Here is a 27,605-nt window from a genome sequence, read left to right as displayed (position 1 = left end):
CGGTCCTGTGGGCCTTTTCCAATTTTACTTTCAGTTTCAAGTGTGTGTGTGTGTGTGTGTGTGTGTGTGTGTGTGTGTGTGTGTTTTCAGTTTCAGGCTTTAGGAGGAAGATGACAGAATGAGCGCACCCCCCTATTGTGGATTGTTGCCCTGTATAGGGATTACCACAGGATTGTAGACAACTTGAGACAAGACAAGAATGGTTAAGATGCTAATTATCTGTCAGTACAGTGTCAGTGAGGGTCTGGGTTCGACTGAATCCAGGAATCGCCCTTTCTTCCATGTTTGACTGGGAAAAGATAAAACTAAACGTCCTGTCATTCGGGTGAGACGATAAACCCAGGTACGCCGGGTTCCGTGTGTAGTGCAGCATGCACGCATTGGCACTTGGCGCACTGAAAAAGAACCCATCGCAACATTATAAATACTGTCCAATGGGAAAATTCTGTCAGAGGAATTCCACTGTGTGTGTGTGTGTGTGTGTGTGTGTGTGTGCCAGTATGCGCCGGCGCGCGCGCGTATGTGTGTGTGCCGCCATTGTGTGTGCGGCCGTACACTGACTGGCTGAGTAGTCATGGTGTGTCACCGTTGAATGTGTGTATGTGTTTTCACGGTGTGTGTGTGTGTGTGTGTGTGTGTGTGTGTGTGTGTGTGTGTGTGTGAGCTTGAATGCGCACTTTTTTTTTTTAGTGCCTGTGTGTGTGTGCCTCAGTTTTTCACTGTGTTTTATTTCATTTTCTAATTATTTTATCATTTACCTGTTTGTGTACCATCGCCCCGGGCCGGGTGTGCAGCCTTTCAACTGAGTAACTCAGTCATAGTATTGTTTAGTGTATAGCCTGTTTAGGGCGGGGACTGCATATATACAACAACATCAACAAAAGAAAAAAAGATGCTTATTTATCAGCTTATTTATCATCATCGGAAATAAAACAAAATGTCTGTTTTTATGGTGTCTTGCCGGTCTTGTTTGTCGCTCTGACACTGAATCAGCATGATGCAGTTTCACTGCACTGCGAATCAATGTGGTAAAAAAACAAAACAAATAAACTAAAAATTGGGTCGAGGGAAGGGGTGGAGGAAGGGGCTGAAATGGATGGTGAGGTTTAGCGGACGCGCATGCGCAATAAATTTAAAGACTGCTTGCTGAGGGTGTCGACTGAACGAAAATATTGCTAAAATAGGTTCCCTTGTGAGCAAGTGTACAAGGCGAAAAATTCGCTCTAAGTTGGAAGAACTCATGACGGGTACTGATTCTACAGAAAACAGGAGAAATGATGACTTTTTACTCGGTGTTGTGGAAGGTATGCAGAATCAACTTTGATCGGCAGCTCAAAATGGCGTCTGCAAAATGTCTGGCAGTCTGCGCAGACGCTTTCTTTATATTATGTAACTTGATGCGAACTGTTTTGAGAGATAACACAGTCTTTGTTGTCAGTGTGCGTATTTTGTTTGTTTGATTACAAATTGTTAATTTAGCAGACGCGCTTAGCGCTTTAATGTTCTGTCGTTGGCTGGGAAAAATTGGTCCAGTCTGGCTCTAGGCACTGGACTGAAAGCAGTCTGGAGGATATTTCATTTTCATCAACACGATTTCTAATTAAATTGCAAGCAAGCAGTCTGGGGATTTGATTTTTCTAATATTTAACACTTCAGTGTGGTTCGTTGTGTTGTTCCCGAGAATAAGTCCGTTTATTACGCCATTCTTCAGCGAGTGAACTGTGAAAGATATTACGCCATTCTTCAGCGAGTGAAAGATAAGACCCCCTTCCACCCCCACCCAGTAACACCTGCTTGCCCCTTTCCTCCAACTCCCCCATGAAAGGTTATGTCTTGAATGGAAATACTCCTAGTTGTTTGTTATGAATGGAATTGGAAATATTAAGCCATTAAAAGACTTTCTGTCAGTATCCCATAATTATTTTGTTGTTGTGGTTTTCCATGTTCCATTTTAAATAAGCAAATGGAGAACAATACACTGAATGATTCAGTGAATGATTCCACTGTTCTGTATTTTTATGCAACATCATATATTTCTTTAGTATCAAAAATGAATAAACAGCTGATGTGGAATGGAGCAGTTATTTGTTGAAGTGTGTAGTTTATGTGACAGTTGTACATAATTATGAGTGTGTGAAGTAAATGTGCAAAACTACAATGACTGTTCAGTCTGTAGCATTACTTAGTCTATTGAGAATGCACATCTAAGAATGATTTAGATCCTTTTCTGAGTTTAAGGATAAGCAAATCAACCTTGATATCTAGGGGAAAGCACCTTGTATGGGAAGGGATAAAAGATTAACATGTCAATAATAGTGAGCGTATGCATGCCTACACTGTGGGAGCAACAGGATATTGGAACGTGTATATATATATATATATATATATATATATATATATATATCTTTGTATATATGTGTGTGGAGATATGGGCATATGTGTGTGTGCTTGTACAAGTAAGTGTTCATCTCTGTGTGTGTGTGTGTGTGTGTGTGTGTGTGTGTGTGTGTGTGTGTGTGTGTGCCATGGAAGCTGTGATACGTAGACTAGAAATGAGTGTGCGGAGGAGGGGGGTAGAGGAGGTGCAGGGTAATGTGTGTGGTGTGTGTGTGTGTGTTGGAGCTCATGTACGTTTATATGTATTTGACTGTGCTTTCATATCTCTGAAACTGCATGTTCGGTGCATATCTGTTATGCATGTGTGGGTGTATATGTGAATGTGTGTCTTCATGTTTTACATCTATTAGCTTATTTATCATCATTGGTTTTTTTGGGTTTTTTTTTTTTTTTTTTTACATTATAGTTATTAATTTATTTCTTGGTGTAAGCTTATCTATCATTTATTCACCTTTTTTTTTTTTTTTCTCAAGGCCTGACTAAGCGCGTTGGGTTACGCTGCTGGTCAGGCATCTGCTTGGCAGATGTGGTGTAGCGTATATGGATTTGTCCGAACGCAGTGACGCCTCCTTGAGCTACTGAAACTGAAACTGAAACTAACGGCTGATGGACATTGCAGGAAGAAGAAGTAAAGACTGAAATCTTGTCCTGGCATCGATCTCGTATGATACCTGATGGGTGAATAAGGGAGTAGATTTTGTTGATCTACAAGGTCAACAAGTGCAGACCTGTCCCTGCCTTCATCCCCTCTGTGTGTATTCACATGCAGAATATATGGATTTATTGAAGATTAAAGGATCATTATCCATGTCAGTGTTTGTTGGGTTGTGGAAACAAAAACATACTTATCATGTAAATCCCTGAGATGGAGTATGGCTACCTATTTGGCAAAGTTAGAAATGGTCATACATACACATACAAGCTTGGTTGTTGTGAAATCTAACATTTATGACAGTTACAGATACAGATTGTACATGGTCTCCATATCCCCTTCCCACAGAGCAGTTAGTTTTGCATCTTAAGGTTCTGTTGCTCATTGGGGGACTTTAAAAACAAGTTATCTATTTTATTTATATAATCAGATGCTTAATGTATTATAGGTAGAGTTGCACTTGCACGGGAAAAGAAAAATGCATAACAAAGGTATGTGTATTGATATTGAACAATAACATAGTTGAGAGTTTGCAATTGATATACAGTATGTAGACATCAAAAGAGCAGGCAGAGTGAAGATGATAGAGTTGTGATAGCAGTGGGTGTCACAGACTAGAGTTTATAATTAGAATTTCACCTGCGATGCTGTCCAAAGAGATGAAGTCAAAACGCAATCTTGTACAGGGATAGGCTTACTGTGGATTGAGGTGATGTCTGCGCCACTCATGTCCTGGAGGGGTGGGAGTCCGTGAAGACTGGAGAAAAAAGTTGCCTTACTGCTCAAAATTTAACATTGTCTCAACTGTGTTTTTGAGTTTGACTCTGTGTGTATGGGTGGGGGTGTGTGTGTGTGTGTGTGTGTGTGTGTGTGTAAAAATATGTGTGTGTGCATTAAATACGTAAGAGAGAAGGCTTTGTTGAAGACAGGATGGTTCTTTTGTTGCAGGTTTCTATGGCATGCCATGGAGTGCAGAACAAAGAAAGATTCTATTTGGATGGTAAGTGGCAGTCACTGCATGGTGGCAGATCTTGTAGATCTACGACTTACAGTACAACTACAAGACCTTGCTTGTGGCTGCTGTTCTTTCCCAGACCTTACTTGTAGACACCACTTTCTTTCTCCTGAAAAGAAAAAGCAAAATAAGATATTACAAAAAAAAAACAAAAAAAAAAAGTTAAAGGAAAGAAGTGAGAAGACAATGCAAATGCGTTCACACTTGAAGCAAATAAAAATTCAGTGTCTTTTGCTTCAGAATTACATGTTAAACTGAAACCTATGTTTGTCAGTAGAGGCTTTAGAAAGCTAACATTATAGTAACAAGCTGAGGTGTGAGGCTTCATTTCCTTATCATCATCCATAGGTAAATGTCACAGTTCATTTCATGATGAATGTGATCTGACACAGGACTGTTCTACAGTTGTTTATCACAGCAGATTTCTCTATGTGAAACTGTTCTCTGTCAGGAAAGAGTATGTTGTCACAGCTGAGCACCACCCTTCTTTTTTCTGTCTGTCTACAATTGTAATTGTTTTAGTATCAACACAATTTTGCCAGGGACAAACCTTTTGTTTCTGTGGCTTCTTTTACATGTGCACTAAGTGCATGCTGCTCATGTGACCTTGGTATGTTATTGCATCTGAAAAAATAGCACCCAGACAACCACTTAAGATCTAGTGGAGGGGGGAAGTATAAATCTTGGTCTGTGCATGACACTTAATTCATGGACACTCGCTTCCTAGTCAGGTGCTTCCTTGTCAGGCTCTTAGACAAATGCTCTATGTGTGCCACACCACTGACGTCATATTTGAACTTCTTTGACAGTTAGTGCTAATGTTATTGGTTCTTCAGCTTATTTTGACTAACAGATAATCAGTTATCTATATTTATAGAGCAAGCACATATTGTTCTGTTTCAGGATGCAAAAGATGGGGCTGAACACATACATGTATGCTCCCAAAGATGATTGCAAGCACAGAGCTCATTGGCGGGATCTGTATTCAGTGGAAGAAGCTGGTATGTGGTTTTTCCAGCATTGTGAAATGAATTATATGTATTACAGAATATGTTTGAAGGCCATGTTTGTTGCACATATGGTTGTAAAGGAACTACACCAGTAACATTGATTTTCCCATGACCTTTGATACCACCTTCTCAGAACTAAAGAATAATGATATGGCCTTTCAAGACATAGATACCAGAATGATGATACACAATTTTACAATAAATCATAAATGTTTCAGAATATGAGTAAGCATACAGTGTTCTTCCTCAATAGTGTTTTAACTTTATTTAAGGTTCTACATTACACAGTCATAAATTCAATGTTAGTGATGTAGAAATAGAAAGTGTTGACTTATTCTGATCAGTATCAAAACCATTATTATACTGCACATGCTCAGTTTTTCTGTTGGGGCTGCATTAGATGTTATGAATGTTGTTCTGTTGGGCCTTGGGCTTTTCATGTTTTGGAGTCTTGTGTTTGGAAGTTCTTGCCCTTTCTGTTTGATTATAAAATCCAATTTCTATTTTTTGCCCCCACAGATATCCTGTCAAGTCTGATAGAAGGTGCTCAGGAAAAAGGAGTGACATTTGTGTATGCCATTTCTCCTGGTCTGGATATATCTTTCTCAAACAGCAAAGATGTCTCTGCTTTGAAGCGCAAACTGGAACAGGTAAAGTGGATGCTTTTATTTCAAATTTTTATTTCATATTATAGTGGTAATTGTGGACTTGTTTACAGGAAAAGAGAGGAAGCAGATTTTCTGTGGTTTTTTTTTTCAGATTCCTAGTTTTATAGAATGAGAAGTATGTTTCATCACTCAACCATGTGTAAGTAAATGAATTTTGTATTAGAAATAGACTTCATGAGGCTTTGCCGGATATTTTGTTCTCTTGAAATATTATCAGAATGTTTATGAGAGTGGCGAAGTGAGCACTGATACTGATATCATGGCTGGTTATTTTTCTTTTTGCAGACATGCCAGTTTACATTTGAGTATACCTGTCTTTTTATTTATTTATTTATTTATTTTGATTTTGTTTAATTTTTTGAAGTTTTAAAGATGTTTTTGTATGCAATGATGCACATTTGGGGAAACCAGTAATTTAGTGAGCAAGCAATTAGGAAATTACATCAGATTGTACTGTCTTTCTGGGTTATCCTTCTCATTTCTCTTTTTGCTGTTTGCATTTAGTTTCCCTGCCTCTGTCTCTGCATGTTTGCCTGGCTTTCCTTGTCTCACTGTGTATGTTTTTGCCTCTTTCTCTCTCTCTGCCCTTTGCTCTGATGAACAAGGATTTAAAACAAAAACCAACTAAGTGATGTTGGTATTACTTGTGTGGATTTCAGGTGGCAACATTTGGTTGTAAAGCATTTGCGTTGCTGTTTGATGACATTGACCCCGAGTTGTCAGAGGCAGACCGAAGTGCTTTTTCTTCCTTCGCTCATGCTCAAGTGTCGGTAGCAAATGAGGTGTACCAACACCTTGGCCAGCCCAAGTTCTTATTTTGCCCAACAGGTTGGTACTTATTCCACACTGAACATGATCAGATGTGTGTATGTTTCTTGTGCATGTGTCACAGTTTTCAGTTGTGTGTGTCCTTTTTCTCCTTGGTGCATTGTTGAAAAAGAAAAAGGACTAGGAATAACTGGGGTCCTATGACATGAATAGTTTTATTTTAACCCTTTGAGCCCTGAGTTCCTGAGCAATTTTAACCCTTCTGCCTTAGCTCCGGGGCCAAAATTTGCAAATATTTGGTATTAAACCCTTTGAGCCCTGACCACTGCTTTACTGGTGGCAGAGAAAAATGACATAATGCCCAGCCACCGGTTAAGCGGTGTGTAAACACTCAGTCTCAGCCTGGCCCATCAGGGCAGAAATCAAGGACAAAACGTGCGAGAAAACAACTGTACACAACGCAGCAAGTAATTGAAATGCTTGATGATTTATCGGAAGTAGAGTATGACAATGATTACTCTGATAGTGAGGTGGAATTCGAATTGGATGATTTTGCTACAAATAGTGATGTTGAAAATTAATCTGAGCATGCAGAATCAGTTGATCAAAGGAGGCGTGTCAGGTTGAGACTCTGCACGCTTCATGGTAGAAATTGATCTTTTTTATTCAAAGCACATGCACAGTGAAAAGGCGCGACAATGTTGGTACTACGTTCGCTGACGTCAGAATATTACGGTTTTTCTAATTGGCTCTTCAATATAAGTCAGCCAATAGCAAAACACGGCACAAGTGTTTACGCACCGCTCAACCGGTGGCCAGGCATTATGCCACCCCTCCCCACCACCGATAAAGCGGTGGTCAGGGATCAAAGGGTTAAGGAACTTTGTTTAACCTTGCCTTTGCTTTGAGGATGTTTTTAATAGAATTTCAGCCTGAATTCGCTGCTTTTCTGGGCTGAGCTATTTATAGATAAAAGCCACAATGAATTAATAACTGATTGAATGAATTTTCCAAAGCCAGAATGAATCAGTAACTGATTTAATGAATAAATATTCTTGGGAGCAAGCAGATAATGAATTTGTGATAGTCAAGTTAGGACTGTCATGTTTGTGATATTAACTGAACATTGTCTCATCATCCTCCATGACAGTCATCAGTGCATTCATTAGGCATAATTCACAGGTAGTAATGTTGACCATGGCAATTTTTAGGTACTTCAAGGAGAGCTGTAAATTCTGTTGCTATCCTTTCATAACAGTTATAATGGATCGTGTATTTTTATTATTCAGTCTGTGGTGTTGCCTTTGGCAAATGTTTTAGATATGAAATGCACACTTTCATATCAGATTCTTATTATAAGGACTGGTGTATGCATGCTTAGTGTATCTGCACGGGCAGACACATGTATACACGCATATCCACAGGAAGGACAAAGAAGTAATTATGACCACATATGGGGATCACCAGAGCTTTTTAATGTGAACAGTTCAGTTAATCCATTACAAGTCAGAAAACAACAGAAATTGGAGTGATAGATTTTCCTGTGAGTTGTTTGTATTTAGGTTTGTCGTTATGTTTGGAAAAGTTTGCATGTGTACTGTATAAACACAAAACAGCAACAAACAAAACAAAGTGAAAATGAAAAAAGAAAGTGAAATTTTTAATTACTTGGTCTGACTATTGCATTGGGTTTGGGTATATGTTTAGGTCAGGCATCTGTTTTTTGTTTTTTCTTTAATCCAGATTTGGTGTCGCATATATGGAACAGTGTATGCATTGACACCTGGAAAATGAAACTGTGATTACTGTTACCTTTTTGTGACCTGTGGGCATTGGAGATGGACATTGTTTGGTGACCTGTGTGTTACATACTGTCCTTAGAGTACTGCACATCCAGAGCCATGCCCAATGTACAGACTTCAGGGTACCTTACGACGCTAGGCTCCAAGCTTCTACCTGGCATTGACGTCATGTGGACAGGTCAGTAACACCATGTGGATAACACACACATGCACGCACACGCATGTGTGCAAACACATACACACACACTGTACACATGCAGACAGACATACACACACATGCATGCACGCACGCACACACACACACACACACACACACACACAAACACACACACACACAAAGGAATGCAATGTTTGTGTTCTGTTTTTGCTAGCTGTAGACAATTATTTAGGCTGTCCTTTTTCCTTTTATTTTTTAGCCTCTTCTTTCTTTACCAGATTTTTGTAAAAGTTTACTTCATTAAATGTCCTTTCCACAGGTTGCAAAGTGATCAGTAAGAAAATCACCATCCAGACTCTGGAGGACATCACCACAGTCCTCAAACGACCGCCTGTCATCTGGGACAACATCCACGCCAATGACTATGATCCTCGTCGTGTCTTCCTGGGGCCTTATGATGGACGTTCTCCTGAGATCATCCCTTACATCCGGGGTGTGATGACCAACCCCAACTGTGAGTTTGAAGCCAACTACATTGCCTGCCACACTCTGGGCCAGTGGAGCAAGTCCAACCCAGATGGGGTCAAAAAGGACATCATTGCTGGTAAGGCCTGCTCTCTTGTGGGTTTTGTTCACAGGAAAAATTGACATGTCATGTTTGCCCCCCTCACCCCATACCTCCCCAAGAATAGAACCCTCCATGGGTTCAGTATTTTAACCCCCAGTTAATGTTTTATTGATCTATAGTTTGTGTTGGGCCACACATAAGCAGTAAAGTGATAAGAACAGAATTGAAAGTAATAAAGGTGCTCCATGATTTCTTTAACTCACTCAGTACGGCCAGTCCTCTCTTCTCCTCTACACAGACCCCTCGGATGTCCAGTGGGTGTCTGAATGACCCAACCTCTAGCTTCCGTCGTCAGAATTGTGGTATTCTTTGTCAATATTCACCTCTTCAGTATAAGAGCCTTCCGCTTGCAATATTTTGATGATGATAATTGGGGTGAAACGCTGTTAACGTCGTCTCTTTCGCCGTTCGTATGGAGAGATTTAATACAAAATGATCTGATTAGTTAATTTGTGTACAGAAACATTGCGTATTACATTTGGTGAAAAAGTTCTGAAAAGGTTTAATAATGTGGTATGGAAAATACTGCAGCTGTTTCATGATTTATTGAAAACGAAATAATTTTCTTCTGCATTCTTTGGCTGCAGCTACCATGTTCATTTGTATATGAGAGAGCGTTTATGTGTATGATTGTTTTTTTTACCCACCATGCAGTCAGCCATGCTGGGTTTTTGGAGATGTGTATGCTGGGTATGTTCTTGTTTTCTTAATCCACCGAACACTAACATGGATTTTGGACCTTTAGCTTTTATATTTTTTTTTTTATCTTTTCTGGGCTTATACCCATGGAGGGATTTCAGGCACTAACAGATGTGTACATATGTTGACCTGGGAGGTGCGAAAAAGTCTTCATCCTTATCTCAGCAGGTTCACCAAAGTTGGGGATTGAACTTTTACAGCTCTGGTGATAATTCAGTGCTCTAACCATTTGGCTACAGCACCTGTAAAAATGATCTATTATAAGTAGTTAATTCATGAACAGAAATATTGTATTTTGGGAAAAAGTTCTGAGAAGATTTGATGTTCTATTCATCTGTTTCAGGTGACCGATTGAGCCCCATTGCTGCTGACATCAAACTGGAAACGGAAGTGGACACAGGGTCAGATGATGATTTACCTACCAAAGATGATGGTGACTACAAACCTCGGCAGGCCCTCAAAGCAGCCATTGCTGACTGGCGTGAGGAGTTCCTGGTGTCCAGGCACCCTCATAGAAGACTCCACCCACCTCCACGACACTTCTCAGGTCCCCCTGGTGTGCCTCCGCCTGGTGTGTCCCCTCCTGGTCTGCCCACTTTGTCGTCCCCGACCCATCACCACAGCCAGCCCATCAATGGTGCTGTGCCCATGGTGAGCATGCCCATCCCAGACATGATGAAAACGTGCACGGTCACCACCCCCACCATCATAACCCCTACCACCTCGGTCCAGGGGGCACCCATGTGCATGGCCCCTCCTTTCCCTACCCCGACCCCACCCCCGATAGGTCCGTGCACCACCATGCCCAATCCATCCCTCCTACAGCCCCTGTCGGAGCCCGTCAACGCCTTGGCGGAAGACTGTGTTAGCACAGACCTGGACGGCCTCTCCGACTCGGGCATGGAGGTGGAGGCCATGGAATGTGTGCCAAGCTCATCGGCCTCCCTGTCCGGGGGAGGCAACTCCATCTCCCTGCCCAAGAACGGGTCCTCAGAGAGCCTGATGCAGGTGGAGGGCTGCGACAACGGCGGGGACAAGGTGGAGGCGATCGGTGACGGCGATGGCTCCTCCTCTCCTTCCCCCCTACTCAATGCCTCACAGCACCCCAACGATGAGAATGACAAGGGCGTAGGGATGGGGGCGAGTGGGTCAGGCCCTGTGACCATGGATGATCTGACACTGCTGACGGACCTGTTCTACATGCCATTTGAGCACGGGCCACGTGCCATGCAGTTCCTGCACACCCTGCACTGGCTCATCGACCATGTCCATGCTGTGCAGCAGGCCAACAAGGGCACTGATGAGGTAAGGTGGCCAGGGTTTCTTCCGTCATGGTTCATACAGGTCTTTAAAGATGTAATGTAATTTCATTTACTGCAGTGTAACCCACTGTCGCAGATTCAGTCAAAGGTCTGTGCAGACCACTACCACACGTATGTGGAGAAATTGAAAGTTAGGGTGTGGCTGGTGACCTTCATTAGTATGTTACCATCTTTCTGCGAAGATAAATGAAGTTAAATGGAGTTCAGTTTCAGATTCAAGGAAGTGTCAGTGCATACGAGTGATCCATATATGCTTCACCACATCTGCTTCAAAGAAGAAGAAATGGGGTAGATGCCTGACATTTGCATAAACCAAGTGGGCTGGTCAAGTGGCAAGTCCTTAAAGTCTTTAAATATTTTCCAGGTTTGTAGTAGTTTTTGATTTGGGTTTACATATCATTCAAAAAATAGTCCTTTCTGTCAGTCAAAAAGCACAGCAGCAAAATGTTCTACCAGAATTGAAATTGAAAAGTGAGATGGTAAATGAGAAAGAAACTCCTGATTCTTATATATTTTTTGACTGAAATTGCTTTTTCTTTCATCTGTGTAGCAGATGAAGTTTCATGCAAGGGAAATAAGCTGGTACTAGGAATATGATGCTGTACCAGGATTCTGGTGTGATTTTTGTTTTTGTTTTGGCCTTTGGTGTTTTAAAGATTTTTGTTAAGTTTGAATTATTTTTTGGTGCAATTAAAAACCTGTATGAACTCTGTTCTTTTGAAGTGAACCTTTTCACCCACACTTCAACCAGGTTAAGCCCTTCCATAGATGTTGATTACGTTAGCATTTCTTCATGGTACTTGTGTTTGTTTCAGGCAGTCAAGTTGTTACTTTTTATTATTATGAATAAATGAATAAGCAGATGTTTGATTCACCTAATTAAGGTAATGTGTTCTGAAAATGATTCATAATTGCTTTCTTTGTGTTTGACAGTTTACGTTTGTTTGATTGATGTCAGTACAATAATTATATCTAGATTATGGTGCAAAACAACACATCCATGAACATGCACAGAATATAATGTATTTGTGGACAAACATGAACACTTGAACATGAAACACATGCAATAAATGCGCTTAACTTTCTCATTCCTGTTCCATTCAGAAGTCTCTTTTTCAAACACTGGTGAGTCATAATTTATGTTATCTCTTCCATTTCCATTTTCTGCCTTAGTTCAGTTCATAATCTTTTGGTTCTTATGTTTTTGTTTGTTTGTTTTTTTATAGTTTTTTTATGTTGCTTTTGTTTTTTTGCTCTTTTGTTTTTTGCTCTGATGGCTGCATATAAACTAATAAAGTATATATATATATATAAGAAGAATAAAAACAAAAGCAGTTCTGCTTATTCTCACTACCCTCACAAACAACGATTTGTTCCTTTTCATGTACCTGGACATCATTGATGTGACCATCCATTGCCAATTTGTCTGTGTGATTTTCATTTTTGTGATATTTCATTTCAGTGTATTTTATATTTACTAATTTATTTTGTTAATATAATTATATTTTAGTTTTATTCATACCTAAGGCCAGACTAAAAGAGGGCGCTAGTCAGGGGGGCGAAGGGGAGGTTACCTACTTCCGGGAGGTTATCGGCTGTCGCTACTTTCATTTTCTCCGCATAGGCGGACAGTAGTTTGCACAGGACAGGAATGTCAGACCGTTGCCGGAGTCTGCGCTAGTTGGTCACTGTTAGTATGTTACTTAAATGTAATTTTAGGAAGAAAATTTCCTTTTAAGAATATTTTGAATTTTATTTATATTTGATTTTACTGCTATAATTATGTCTGCATTTTTAAAGCAGATGTGGTGTAGGCTTTGATGCCTCATCAAAACAGAAACTGAATTTATAACGTGATTCTGATTCTGAAACTGAACCCATTGCTGTGTATATATTGATCAGCACATGGAGTATTTTGATTCTTAAACTAGATCCATTGCTGTGTGTATTGTAGGCAGTACAAGGAACATTCTGATTTTGATTCTGAAACTGAATGCATTGCTGTGTGTATAGTGAGCAGTACAAGGAACATTCTGATTCTGATCCTGAAACCGAATCCATTGCTGTGTGTATGTACTGACTGCTGAGCAGTCAAACTAAAAGGAGTATTCTCATTCTGATTGTGAACCTGAATCCACTGCATGACGTGTGCTGTGCAGTACAAGGAGTGGCAGGAGAAGGCCGGGGAGTTTGAGGTGCTGGTGCAGGAGAGCGACACGTTGCTGCAGCACCTGTTCTACAGCCCCAACAAGGCCCTGCTGTGTTGCATGCACACCTACGTCTGGGACCTCAAGTCCACCCTCTCCGTCTGCCTTGCCTTCGTCAAGTGGCTGGGTAGGGAATCGGAATTAGTCAGTTCTCGTTGTCATTTAAACCATAATGAGGGTTAGTGGACGCACATTCCTTGTTAGTATTCTGTAAATCCACATCTATTTCTTCCATGCATATTTATGTGTGTGTACATGCATGTGTGTGTGTGTACTTGCATGAGTATGTGCGTTCTCATGTGCTTTTTGTCTGACTGACATTTCTTGTAAGTGCTTTGAGAGGTTTGAAGGAGATGTGTAATTGCACTATTATTATCACACACATGCACCACCACGCATGAAAGTCAAGTCCACGCTGTACATCTGCATCACCTTCATGATTCTGTTTCATTTGTCAGTGAAACCCTAATCAGGTTTATAAGACACACACCCTCTAGTAGCATTGAAACATAACATTTGATAACAAACATTTGACATCAAGCCTTATTAGAGGCAGTTTGTTGAGGTAAACAGCTAGAAGCAGAGCATGCGTTTATAAATGATATGTTCACAGTATTTACCACAAGCATGCATCTGTCTAGTGAAATGTCTTTTCACTACACATGCTTTACTGTGACCCACTAGTGCAGACTCCGGCAGGGAGTCTGATTCCTGTCCTGTGCAAACTACTATCCACCAATGCGGAGAAAACTAATGTAGCTACGAATGTCTATTAAAGTAGAATATGTGTTTGTAGATTACATGTACACAATGTATACCATAAGCTTGCAGCTTGCATCTATTTGGTAAACTGTTTATAACAGTGTAACATGCGTTTGTAGTGACATGTTCACATTGTTTACTGTAAGGATGTGCCTGTTCAGTAAAATGTTCGGCAATTTATATATATCTGTGTACTGTTAGCACAGACAAACGGCTTGTTTTTATGAGCTGTCTTCCAATGTATGTTTCAGAACACGGTATCGTTGCTGATGCCTCTGCTTTACCCAACAACAAGATGGCTACATGTACGGCTTATGCAGACATGTCTATGGTTCCTTTGTTTATTCACAGTATTTATCAGTTTTATTTAAGTTTTTTTTATTATTAAAAAAAATATAATAATAATTGATGGCTATGTTGAACAGGAGGGTCTGTTACACGTCTTCTGTATGCCTTGGTCTTATTCAGATTCTTTGTTAGGCCATGGAGCAACACATTTCCTTCTTCCATCAAGAGAATGGGTTGTGTTTGATATCATAGACTTTGGCTGCTGAAGCTTGGGACAGTCTCTTTGAAGAGATTTGGGTCAAAAAAAGATAAAAGATTTGTTGGACATGATGGTGGTTTTCAGCTTACCACCATTAGCGCACAGGTCATCATCATCAGTTTGCCTCCAAAAGGGCAAAAAGTCATAAAAGAGAGCTTCTCTTTTTGTCCATTTTCAAACTTCCTCTATACAATCAACATGATGGTATATCTTCTGCAGAGGCATAGCAGTGGTGTTGATCTGTGCTGTTTCAGAAAGTAAAAACAAGTTGTCTGGTTAAAAAAAAAAAAAAAAAAAAGAAAAGAGAGAGAGAATCTTAAGTGGCAGGTTTGGTTGGAACAAACTGCAATGATGTGTTGAATCATTGCCAGAGACTGAGATACTTCATAAAGTTTTTTTTCCATTCAAAGGTCAAGTCCCAAGCTACAGCCTGGCAGTTGTTCATTTCTTTTCAACAGTTGTGGAAGATGAGCTGATTCTCTTTGCTTTGAATGGATAGAGACCCAGCCACTGTCAGAGAGACCCGAGACTTCGGGGGAAATTAATGATATGTGGTGAACGCTCCATTACTAGTTAAGCTCCAAAGACAACGGAATGATAAAAATAACCGCTGAACTTAGCTGAATATGTGTTGCTGTTTTTTTGGACATGGTTTGGTGCATCTTACCAGAGCTGTTACTTGAGATCATATTTGTAATTCTGATGAAATGGCTGTGGATGGTCTCTATGCATGTAAATGTGATGAGAATCAGATGTTACACCCTAGTCTTCCAAACTACAATTTGTCAAAAAGAGCTTTGAAAGCTGGAGATAACAAGATACTCAAGTTTTGTTCTGCCATGGAATAACAACTGCAGCCAGTACCTTGACGCAACAAAACTTGAGCTGGTTTAGAATGCAAACAGTGCAGAGTGGGACCAAGGAATGTGATCTTTCTGCAAACCCAGAAACCTACTTTGTGGCTTGCTGAAAGAATTTTGCAACACATGCTCTTGATGGGGCTTGGATCATCGTGATGAGCCTTTTGTTCTTCACTTGTCAGTGAACCTAAAGGAGAAAGAAAAGCGCTCCCATTTGAATTGTTTCGAGAACCCACCAAGGCGTACAGAGGAATTGAAATAATAGAAAGAATTAAAATTGTATCCTTCACACTTCTAGAAACTAAACATTAATTGTAGATGCCTATTGAAGAATTCATAGTATATTATTTCAGTATTTGTAAAGGTGCTGTATCTGAAAACTGTATGAATGTACTTTATTACTGGATGTATAAGACAGTTAAAATATACTAGCAGTGTATGACAGTTGTATGAATATTGATATGAACAAACTAAGAAAGTCTAAATTTTAGATAAATATATTAAAAAATAAAGGAAAACACTTGTTTTTAATTCTGTTGTGTACAGTGGTTTTATCCATTGATGAAAAAGAACAAACTTGTCTTTGGTACAAAGAACATTATAAGTAATTTGAAGTTTGTATAAGAATTCTTTTTTACTTTGAAAATAGAACATTTGTTTAAATAGGGTATTTGCAGTTACAGAATACCTGATGAAAATGTTAAAAAAAAAAATCAAAAAAAATCTGCAGTCCTTCACCTTTTACAGAATTTTTGCATTTAATGTTGAACAAGTTTATCAATAGAAAATGTCCTTGAGGATACCACTTTGTTTCTTTCCATCTTCCCCTTTTTATTCATTTTATAGATAGATATGATAATATGTCAGAGGTATATGTATAAAACAAATCTCATGTGTGTGCATTTTATTGGGCTACTCACAGGGTTTTCTGAAGGCTATAAAGAGGCCTTCACCAGTGGTGATATGGAACCTTGGGCATTCCGAGGGGGTCTACAGTCAGAGTTACAAGTATGTATTGGCTTGAACAGCCCTCTTACTGGCCGACCCGCCCCAGAGGAGGCATGCTGGCTCATATCTCATGCAGTTCACAGTGAGATGAGAGGGCAGGTGGAGGGTAGATCCTGAGCCGGTCGGGACTCAGAGAGAAGTATGAGGGATGGGAAGGGCAGGTGGAGCGGGGTGGGGAGGGTGTTCAGTAGCCTGACTTGCTACCCTGTTGAAGCATTGCACCAGTCTCCTCATCTTTTCTTGACAGGCAGGGTCCTTCTGCTTCCACAACTCCAGGATTTCACAGGCTGGAGTCCACAGAGTCAACATGTGTGGGACCGCCACTGTTTCTACAGCCTTTCTGGTGGACATGTCTCCCTGGGTGTGCAGGGGTAGCTTGCACTGTCACCCACATCTGATAGGAAGAAAAGGCAGGGATCCAAGTAACTGGAAACAGGTTACAAGATCATAAACACATGTGACGTTTGATGAAACATTATGAACTTTTCCCCCAACGAAACTTTGAAGAGCAGGATCACTGGGCAATGAAATGAATTACTCTGAAGGAACGGGAGGGGGGGGGGGGGGTCAGTAGCAATGATATGACTTGTTCACAGAAAGGACCACAGGGTGGCTGCTTCTCACACATGTTGACTAAAAAGCTTTTAACTACTTGGGCCATGTTCTTGAATTTGCCTCTTATCCGTTGGAGGTGGATTCAAGTATAATGAGTTGTCTTTTCCACAGAGCAATGGCTTACTTTACTGACAGTACAATGTTGATGTGCAAATGGTCTGTCTGATTGATATGTCTGAAATGGTTGCAAGGAATTGAAGTGTGTGTTAAGGACAGAGTGTGGATATGTGTATGCTTTGTCCATGACCATCATTATGTAAATATTTGACTGTTTTTAATGCTTCAATTTAGGAGGAAAGATACCTCCAAAAAGAAAAAGAAAAAAGAGATCATTTGCAATCATGTTGTACTGATTTGATCATGAATGGAGATTGGTGCAAGTTGCAAAACAATGGTAAATTGGAGGAAAATATTTCTGTGTTTGCTTGTACTCGCGTGCGAGATGTGACTCGTTTTGCTACTGGAACCATTCTCGCTGTTGGCTGTACACTGGCTCACTGCAGTCTGTGATTATGAAGTTTTGAAGATGCCCTTCATTGGATCTTATGAAATTGCACATCCTTCAAAGAAACATGTCTAAAGAATTTCCATCATCATATGATCAAAAACCTCCACTTTCTCCATTTTACTGTGATCTTCATGACCCAACATTTTGATCATTTTTCATTTCAGTTACCTTTGAGTAAATGTCTTCTCACCATTATAAAAATGCTTAGTTTTGCCTTTACTCTTCTGTAGCTCTTCTAACTTAGAACGCTTAGAGTCAGTGGTCTTTGAATGCTATAGAAATGATTTAACTTTGCTTAGACAGTGAAACGAAGATGCAAAATAAAATGGTTTTTTTTTCTTCTTTTTTTCTTTTCCTAATAAGAAAAATTTCTTCCCCAAGAGAGAACACAGACGGAAATGTAACGGCAGGGGTTGTATAGTGTGGGTTTGATCCTGATCAGGTAGGGGCATGTGTGAACCAGTCACATCTCTTGTGTTGCACTGTCTTAAGACGTGCCTGGTCCTCTGAGCTTGGCCTGCATGGGTTTAGCTGGGTGGATCAGCCATCACGGGCAGCCTGGCATCACCGCCTTGATCTAGCGCAGCTGGTTGAAGCGCAGCGCAACCTGTCGCCTCTCCCTGATACTTGTCCCCGTTTTGACGTCACTTTTTCTTTTGATCAGTTGTCTTATGAGAAGACCGAAATCAAACTGTTAAAAGCAAACTCTGAAATGATGTCACTTTTTCTTTTGGTCCAGTGTCTTATGAAAAGACAGAAATCAACTGTAAAAAGCAAACTGTGAAATGGGTTGACTGTGCTGTTTGAGAGTACAGTTAAAGGTTGTGACTGTGGACAAGGAAGTTCAAACAGGGAAAGGTGATTGCAGGTTGCTCTGAGACTTGGATTTCAAACCGTGTCCAAGACTATTGATCTAGCTGATGTGTCTGAAAGGATGGTCATCACAGAGTGAGTCAATAATCATGGGTTTTTTTTGTTAAGGCAATGGTTACATTCTCAGCCAGCTGGAGGTGTGTCTCCTTGACCAAGGGAAACTTGCCTGTAAGCTGACTGTTACATAACTCAGACCCCTCTCCCAGTGTGCTGGTTGAAATGACGACCCAACAAACTGTTTGCGACACCTTGACAAGTGTTAACATGTCTCACCATGATGATCAGCTCTTTCAGAACCTACCATCAGAGTGACACAGTGTATTCTCACTCTTAGAAACTGGCTGCTGTCCATCATAACTTGGTAAAAGGTGCTGTGCTTCCTTCCTGTGCTGTCTGCAGTCCCACCTTCCCTTGCTCCTGGGGGCAGCAGTGTCATACTGTGAAACCAGCAGAAGACAAAACCCCCCCTGAAAGTCCAGTTTTAACTCCATCAGCCGTGTGCTGTGTGCTAAATCATTGGTTCAGTATTGTCATAATGTACTATCCTTGCACCATTGATGCTGTACATCAGTATCTTTGGCAAGCACATGAAGTCTTAAAAAAGCATGGCCAGATGGTGTGTTGCATGGCATGAGGAAGGGAGCACTGAGGATGGAACTGGCACTGATAAAGAAGCATGGCTAGGTCAGCGTCTGCTTGGTCAGCGTGGGGGATGCCAGGCATGCTATGTGATGACGAGGGAAGGTGTCGGTCATGGAGCCTGACTGAAGGAGGCTGACCCTGCGTTGTTTGTTCCAGCGCTTTCTGCCTGTTGCTCCTGCCCATGATCTGTTCTTCATCAAGCCTCCTGAGATCATTGTGCCCGTTCTCCCGCGCTTCAGACCGTACCAGCCTGAAGATGAGGTAAGGTGTTTGTTTTTCTTGTTGGTTTTTTTCTCCTTTTCTTTCAACTTCGAAAAACAAGAAACTGTCCTTTCTTTTTCCAGAGTTACATTTATGGCTTAACACTATGAGCTGACAGAATATTTTCTGCCCTAGTGACTTTGATTGTACTATCACAGAAGAATAATGATAATAATATTAATAAAAGTAATAAATTACATGGCCCTGAATCGTGTGCAGAGACAAATGAAAGTGCTTTCACACATGAATGCATGCGTGCATAACTCTGAATCAAAGAGAAGAAAAGCAAAACATAAATATATGAAGATAGCAAGCTAGAGAAACTTTTGATGGAAAGAGGGAGAGGAGGTGGAAAGAGAGAGATTTGAAGTCCCTGCCTTGAAAGCGGAGAGCAGAGATTTGATGCAGCAATAGAGGGAGCTTGTTGAAGTATAAGGTTCAGAGACAAAGAGTGGCAGCTGATGGGCGTCTTGCATGCATGTTGTGCCAAGTTCTAAACTTGAACAGGGACATTTGATTTTCTTTCCAGGAGCAGGTGTATGACATCTGCCTGAAGACCTGTGACGATGGTATGGATGGAACAGATGTGTTTCCAGAAAACCCCAAACTGATTGGGGACAGGTAGGTGTCGGCAGAAATGACTTTTCACACAGAACTAATGGGTGGGAGAATATCCATATTATATGGATCAGTATTTTGTTTTTTGTTGTTGTTTGTTTGTTGTTTTTTTGTTGTTGTTTGTTTTTTTTTTTTTTTTTAACTCAGCCAGTGTCAAACATCATCAGAACTCATGGACACTATCTTTTTCCTAAATGCGCCTTTGGAGCTGATATTTTAGTGGCGCATGTTTCTCTCTCTGCCAGGTTGGTTGGTCGTTTTTTGGCCCTGTCCCCGGAATTCTGTTTTGTGGTGGAGGACCAGAACGGAGTGTGTGGCTATGTGCTGGCTGCCCGAGATGCCAGCAGCCTCATGACAAAGACACGCAACTCGTGGACACCGTCCATGTGTGAGAAGTACCCCAAGCCTTTGCAAGACGACATATCCCCTGCTGAGGTAATTACTTGTATGCTTGTAGGTTATAGCCCAGCTTACCACGCAGGGCTGTATCAGGGATTATCTGCTGAGGTAAGAATCAGTCAACAGCTGTAATGACAACACTGGTTTGGTGGTAGGACCTGGTATTTCAAATTAAAAAAAAATATATATTATTGAATTTACTTATCGACGCAGTGTCATGTAAGTGTTGTCTGGTCCATGTTATAACCCAGAAGTGTTCTGACAGTATTGTGTTAGTGTTGTCCATCTGTGATGTTATGATCCAGAAGTGTTCTTACACGGTGTTATGTTCGTGTTGTCCTCTGGTTGATTGTTCTGACCTAGAAGTGTTCTGACCCCTTGTCATTCTAGTGTTGTCCTGTGGCCCATGTTTTGACTCAGAAGGGTTCATGCAGTGTCATGTTAGTGTTGTCCTCTGTATCGTTAGGACTCTAAGTGTTGCGGCACAGTGTCATGTTAGTGTTGTCCTCTGTATCGTTATGACTCTAAGTGTTGCGGCACAGTGTCATGTAAGTGTTGTCCTCTGTATCGTTATGACTCTAAGTGTTGCGGCACAGTGTCATGTTAGTGTTGTCCTCTGTATCGTTATGACTCTTAAGTGTTGCGGCACAGTGTCATGTAAGTGTTGTCCTCAGTTTCGTTATGACTCTAAGTGTTGCGGCACAGTGTCATGTAAGTGTTGTCCTCTGTATCGTCATGACTCCTGAGTGTTGTGGCACAGTGTCATGTAAGTGTTGTCCTCTGTATCGTTATGACTCTAAGTGTTGTGGCATAGTGTCATGTTAGTGTTGTCCTTTGTATCGTTATGACTCTAAGTGTTGCGGCACAGTGTCATGTAAGTGTTGTCCTCTGTATCGTTATGACTCTAAGTGTTGCGGCACAGTGTCATGTTAGTGTTGTCCTCTGTATCGTTATGACTTTAAGTGTTGTGGCACAGTGTCATGTAAGTGTTGTCCTCTGTATCGTTATGACTCTAAGTGTTGCGGCACAGTGTCATGTTAGTGTTGTCCTCTGTATCGTTATGACTCTAAGTGTTGCGGCACAGTGTCATGTTAGTGTTGTCCTCTGTATCGTTATGACTCTAAGTGTTGCGGCACAGTGTCATGTAAGTGTTGTCCTCTGTATCGTCATGACTCCTGAGTGTTGTTGTGGCACAGGGTCATGTTAGTGTTGTCCTCTGTATTGTCATGACTCCTGAGTGTTGTTGTGGCACAGTGTCATGTTAGTGTTGTCCTCTGTATCGTCATGACTCCTGAGTGTTGTTGTGGCACAGTGTCATGTTAGTGTTGTCCTCTGTATTGTCATGACTCTAAGTGTTGCGGCACAGTGTCATGTAAGTGTTGTCCTCTGTATCGTTATGACTCTAAGTGTTGCGGCACAGTGTCATGTAAGTGTTGTCCTCTGTATTGTCATGACTCTAAGTGTTGCGGCATAGTGTCATGTTAGTGTTGTCCTCTGTATTGTCATGACTCTAAGTGTTGCGGCATAGTGTCATGTTAGTGTTGTCCTCTGTATTGTCATGACTAAGTGTTGCGGCACAGTGTCATGTTAGTGTTGTCCTCTGTATCGTTATGACTCTAAGTGTTGCGGCACAGTGTCATGTAAGTGTTGTCCTCTGTATCGTTATGACTCTAAGTGTTGCGGCATAGTGTCATGTTAGTGTTGTCCTCTGTATCGTTATGACTCTAAGTGTTGTGGCACAGTGTCATGTAAGTGTTGTCCTCAGTTTCGTTATGACTCTTAAGTGTTGCGGCACAGTGTCATGTTAGTGTTGTCCTCTGTATCGTTATGACTCTAAGTGTTGCGGCACAGTGTCATGTTAGTGTTGTCCTCTGTATCGTCATGACTCTAAGTGTTGCGGCACATTGTCATGTTAGTGTTGTCCTCTGTATCGTCATGACTCTAAGTGTTGCGGTACAGTGTCATGTAAGTGTTGTCCTCTGTATTGTCATGACTCCTGAGTGTTGTTGCGGCACAGTGTCATGTAAGTGTTGTCCTCTGTATCGTCATGACTCCTGAGTGTTGTTGCGGCACAGTGTCATGTTAGTGTTGTCCTCTGTATCGTTATGACTCTTAAGTGTTGCGGCACAGTGTCATGTTAGTGTTGTCCTCTGTATCGTTATGACTCTAAGTGTTGCGGCACAGTGTCATGTTAGTGTTGTCCTCTGTATCGTTATGACTCTAAGTGTTGCGGCACAGTGTCATGTTAGTGTTGTCCTCTGTATTGTTATGACTCTAAGTGTTGCGGCACAGTGTCATGTTAGTGTTGTCCTCTGTATTGTTATGACTCTAAGTGTTGCGGCACAGTGTCATGTTAGTGTTGTCCTCTGTATCGTTATGACTCTTAAGTGTTGCGGCATAGTGTCATGTTAGTGTTGTCCTCAGTATCGTTATGACTCTAAGTGTTGCAGCATAGAGTCATGTTAGCGTTTCCTTCTGGTTGATTGTTCTGACCTAGTGTTCTGACCCCATGTCAGTTTGGTGTTGTCCTCTGGTCTATGTTATGACCCAGAAGTGTTCTGACACTGTGTCTTGTTTTTGTCCTCTTTATCACCCAGAAGTGTGCTGACACAGTGTCATGTTAGCGTTGTCCTTTCTGACACAGTGTCATGATTGTGTTTTCCTTTCTGACACAGTGTCATGATAGTGTTTTCCTTTCTGACACAGTGTCATGATTGTGTTGTCCTTTCTGACACAGTGTCATGATAGTGTTTTTCTTTCTGAAACAGTGTCATTTTAGTGTTTTCCTTTCTGACAAAGTATCATGTTAGTGTTGTCCTTTCTGACAGTGTCATATTAGTGTTGTTCCTTTTGACAGTGTCATGTTAGCGGTGGCCATTCTGACAGTGTCTTGTTAATGTTGTCCTTTCTGACACAATGTCATTTTAGTGTTGTTCCTTTTGACAGTGTCATGTTAGCGGTGGCCATTCTGACAGTGTCTTGTTAATGTTGTCCTTTCTGACACAATGTCATTTTAGTGTTGTTCCTTTTGACAGTGTCATGTTTGCATTGTCCTTTCTGGCAGTGTTGTCTTAATGTTTTCCCATCTGACACAGTGTCATGTTAATGTTGTCCTTTCTGACACAGTGTCATGTTAATGTTGTCCCATCTGACACAGTGTCATGTTAATGTTCCATCTGACACAGTGTCATGTTAATGTTGTCCTTTCTGACACAGTGTCATGTTAATGTTCCATCTGACACAGTGTCATGTTACTGTTGTCCTTTCTGACACAGTGTCATGTTAATGTTTTCCCATCTGACACAGTGTCATGTTAATGTTGTCCTTTCTGACACAGTGTCATGTTAATGTTTTCCTTTCTGACACAGTGTCATGTTAATGTTGTCCTTTCTGACACAGTGTCATGTTAATGTTTTCCCATCTGACACAGTGTCATGTTAATGTTTTCCCATCTGACACAGTGTCATGTTAATGTTTTCCCATCTGACACAGTGTCATGTTGGTGTTGTCCTTTCTGACACAGTGTCATGTTAATGTTGTCCTTTCTGACACAGTGTCATGTTGGTGTTGTCCTCTGGAACAGGAGGTGATGCTGAGCTTCCACAGCGAGCCAGTGGACCCAGGGGAGGATGTGTACCAGCGTTACCCGTCCATCTTGCGCCTGGACATGCTGGCCACTCGCCTGGCCGACCCGGCCGTCCCTCGCCGCCTGCTGGCCTGTGCCCTGTGTGCTCTGAAAGCTGCGGGCTCCTGTGGTGTGCACACAGAACTCAATGCTGGCGACGAGTTCATGGCCGACATCTACGCAAAGTTAGGGTTTATCACGGTCGTCAGTGAGTCTGACAAGTCCTCCGATGATATGGTGTACATGGGACGTTTGTTTTAGTGAACTGCCAGGGTTCTGTGAAGACGCAGTGCTATGTTGACGCTTGCTTCATGTGATACAGCAACTGGTGAGGTAGTTGTGAAGCGTCCGTCGACAGCTACATGGTGAAGGGAAGAATGGGTGGGCGACTGCTTGGATGGCTATGTGCTGCTGCTGCTGCTGCTGCCAAAGCACAATCATTGTTGTTGAAGGCCATGTTACAAACTGTGGAGAACTGACAGCTGATATGTGATGACGACTTGCAGACCCCCACTCCCCCTTGCCCCCCCAAAGTCCCATTCAGAGAATGACTCCAGCAAGGCAAAGGTGTGAGTGAGATGTACATCAGTTTGATACCTGTTCACATCGTTACTGCTCCGTCTCTTGCTGTCGTGTACATGCTAAAGTAAAAGAGACAACGTGTGAATGCATGAGTGAGGTGTTTGAAAGGGGAACGACATTGATGTTTAACATTACGCTGTGCGTTTTATTTGAAGGCTGCGTAAAGCACAAGCATTTCTGTCGCTTGCCGCTCTAATTGTTGCAGTCTTAATTTCTGTTGGAAAAGAAAATGCATATGTATCTTACTAGAGAACTTCTTTCTCCTCTGGTCTTCACTCTTCCTTTCACTGAGAGTTAACTGTATGGAGACGTAGTTAAATAGTTCATGTGGTTTTGCTGTGACAGGCAAATATGGACATATTTGAAAAATTCAACACACTTTCACACAGAAACAAACACATACAAATTATATATCACTAGAAAGTTTACTATCTCTTAGCATTTTAAAACAGTTTTCTCATTAAATGCTGCTAAATATTAAAAAAAAAAAATTTAATTATGTACTAAATACTGAAAAACAAACCCAAAAAAATTGAAAAATAGGTATACTGTAGTCACCAGGCATGTCATATCCATCAGCTAATCCACAAGGAAGCATAAGATGATTTTCTCACACAGTAAGGTTCCCCGATTCTCATGAATCAGCTTGAAGTCAAATGTTGCACAACAAACTGTTAAAAAAAAAAAAAATGAAATAGAAGATCACAACACTGAAAAAACAGAAAACACAAAACCATACAAATACATCACTTGAAAAAAAAAAAGAAAAAAAAGAAGAAAAAATATTTACGTATTTCTGCTGCAGCTAGATTATTATTTGCTGTAGTTCTTGACTGTGTGGAACACCTCAAAGCATGGAACAGCACAGAGGGGCACCTTACACTGTTTGCACATGATTGTGGTGGCTTTTTTTTTCTTTTTTTTTTTTTTTTTTTCACCTTGTGCTTTGTGTTTGGCAGAACACACCTTGCACCCTCTCTGTGTTTTCTCCTGGTCTGCTGCTCTTTGGTGGGTGGAATGGTTAGCAGGCCAGTGACTGCCTGGCCTCAGTCTCCCCATGTCTGCTGCTGTGTCTGGCAGCTCTCCTCCTCATGCGTGTAAAGTGTTTTGAATTTCTGTAACAGACAGTGCTGTCATAAGAAAAAAAAGAAGACAAGCTTTTGCATGTATTGCCAAAAAAAAAAAAAAAAAGGGACAAACAAATGCAAAATAAACATCAATGATATTACACAGCATATATACATGCATAATGATTCATGAGTGACAGTATAAATAACACACATGCACAGACACGCCCATGCATAATACACTGACGCACCCATTGCACAGACGCACACCAACACAATTTCATAAGTGCACACACAGAAAATGATAATTTTACATTAATCTATACAAATTATTCATTTAAAAATGTAAAAAAAAAATCCACATTATTTACACAAGAAATAAATTAGCAACAATATCAAATTGTAAACACACTCACCTCAACAGGAGTGGGCGTGTCTGGAAAGTCAGTGAGAGTCCTGGGGTCCCAGTGAAAGGTGCAGCCAGTGGGAAGTCTGTCAGGTCTTTTACCCACTCATACAAGTACTCTTGTTCCTCATCATCAATATCTAAAGTCATCTTGTCTTGCAGTATGGCTGTCACTAGTGCAGGGATCGCGCTAGACTTTTTCAAAACGCGTGCAGCTTACACAAAGTCGGCAAAAAAAACCGCGTAAGTTTGAGTCAGAATTGCGTCAGACCTATGACACTAAATCAAAGGTTTACTCTCCTATTTTCGCCGCTCACGTCGGCTCACTCGTCAGCTAAGCAGTGTTGTGTGCGCGCGTACTCTGTTAATTGGCTGTAGCTGTTAAGAGTCACGTAGGCATCTCGCAGTGCTCCGCATGCACGGACACTTTGTCTTGTACCGTCTGATTCAGTATCGCAAACCTAGCTGCCAAGTCAGTCCTAAAGTTGCATTGATACGGCTTGGAGTAAAAGTTATTTTGCGTAAGTGTTACGCGTGAGCGCTGTGAAAATGCGTCAGCGAAAATCAAAATGCGTCAAATACGCGAAAAACATGCGTTAACGCGATCCCTGTAGTGTCACTGTTGATTTCTGTCTCGGCGTCATAGGGGTCAGTCAGCAAAGTTTCGTCGTCGCTTTCAAAATCATCATCTGGTACTAACTGAATATCATTATCATCAGAAAAATCATCAGAGAATTTGTCACCAGTGTCTAAGAGGTCACGTTCAATGTCTGATCATCTTCCTGTCACAATTTTGACAGCCTTACGCAGGGAGTACGTTCGTTGCGCCGCCATGTTTGTTGTGTAAGAATCGTGACCTCTGACCAGGTCAAGAAAGATGGAGAAGGAAAGACTTTCATGCGGTTAACAGTCAAGGGGAAATAACTCAATTTTTCCTAGACTGGTCCCTCAAGAAAGCCTGATTCACTCACTCACTCATTCCCTCGACCGCTGGGGTCGTTGGGGGGACATGAGGAAGATGTCATAGCTCGCCACGCCGTTCTGTTGGCAGCTGTCGTGAGGAGGTCTGGCATCGTCATTTTGGTCCATTCCTTGACGTTGTCAGACCAGCTCTTTCTCTGTCGCCCCCGTCTGCGCCCTCCCTCTACAGTCCCTTGCAGGATGGTTTTGGAGAGGGTGTTATGTCGTATGACGTGACCAAACCATGCCATCTTCTGTCGTTTGACAGTCGCCAGCAGTGGTTCTTGGGGCCCAACAAGGTTGCTGACCAGGTTCCGCACCTCGTCATTGGTCTTGTGCTCTTCGTAGATGTGTAGTAGTCTCCTCAAGCACTTGGTTTCGAATGCCTGATTAGTTTCCCTATAATTGAACTCTGCTGAGTGTATGGGGGAAAAAAAATTTGGAGATTCATCATATCTTACACTTCAGCATGTCATTCTGTGTGGGCGGAGCGCATCTCCAATGAGTTAAATTGAGGCAAAATTTGAAGACACGGGATTCATGGGGT

General features: G+C 41.4%; 1 protein-coding gene across 1 annotated transcript; it reads left to right on the top strand.

Moving 5' to 3' along the window:
• Nucleotides 1-1,152: 1,152 nt before the first annotated feature.
• LOC143296519 (protein O-GlcNAcase-like) lies at nucleotides 1,153-27,484 on the top strand. Its single transcript, XM_076608518.1, has 15 exons — nucleotides 1,153-1,304; nucleotides 3,998-4,049; nucleotides 4,968-5,065; nucleotides 5,594-5,724; nucleotides 6,402-6,570; nucleotides 8,392-8,490; nucleotides 8,789-9,073; nucleotides 10,140-11,101; nucleotides 13,278-13,452; nucleotides 14,339-14,392; nucleotides 16,417-16,502; nucleotides 19,297-19,401; nucleotides 19,931-20,022; nucleotides 20,265-20,454; nucleotides 24,002-27,484. The coding sequence occupies exons 1-15, from the start codon at nucleotides 1,241-1,243 to the stop codon at nucleotides 24,302-24,304; spliced, it is 2,865 nt and encodes a 954-aa protein (XP_076464633.1). The 5' UTR covers nucleotides 1,153-1,240; the 3' UTR covers nucleotides 24,305-27,484.
• Nucleotides 27,485-27,605: the final 121 nt, after the last annotated feature.

This window comes from Babylonia areolata, chromosome 2, assembly GCF_041734735.1.
Source record: "Babylonia areolata isolate BAREFJ2019XMU chromosome 2, ASM4173473v1, whole genome shotgun sequence".
Lineage (NCBI taxonomy): Eukaryota > Metazoa > Mollusca > Gastropoda > Neogastropoda > Buccinidae > Babylonia > Babylonia areolata.
Note: the sequence above shows the minus strand (reverse complement) of the source record. Positions and strands in the feature narration are given on the sequence as shown.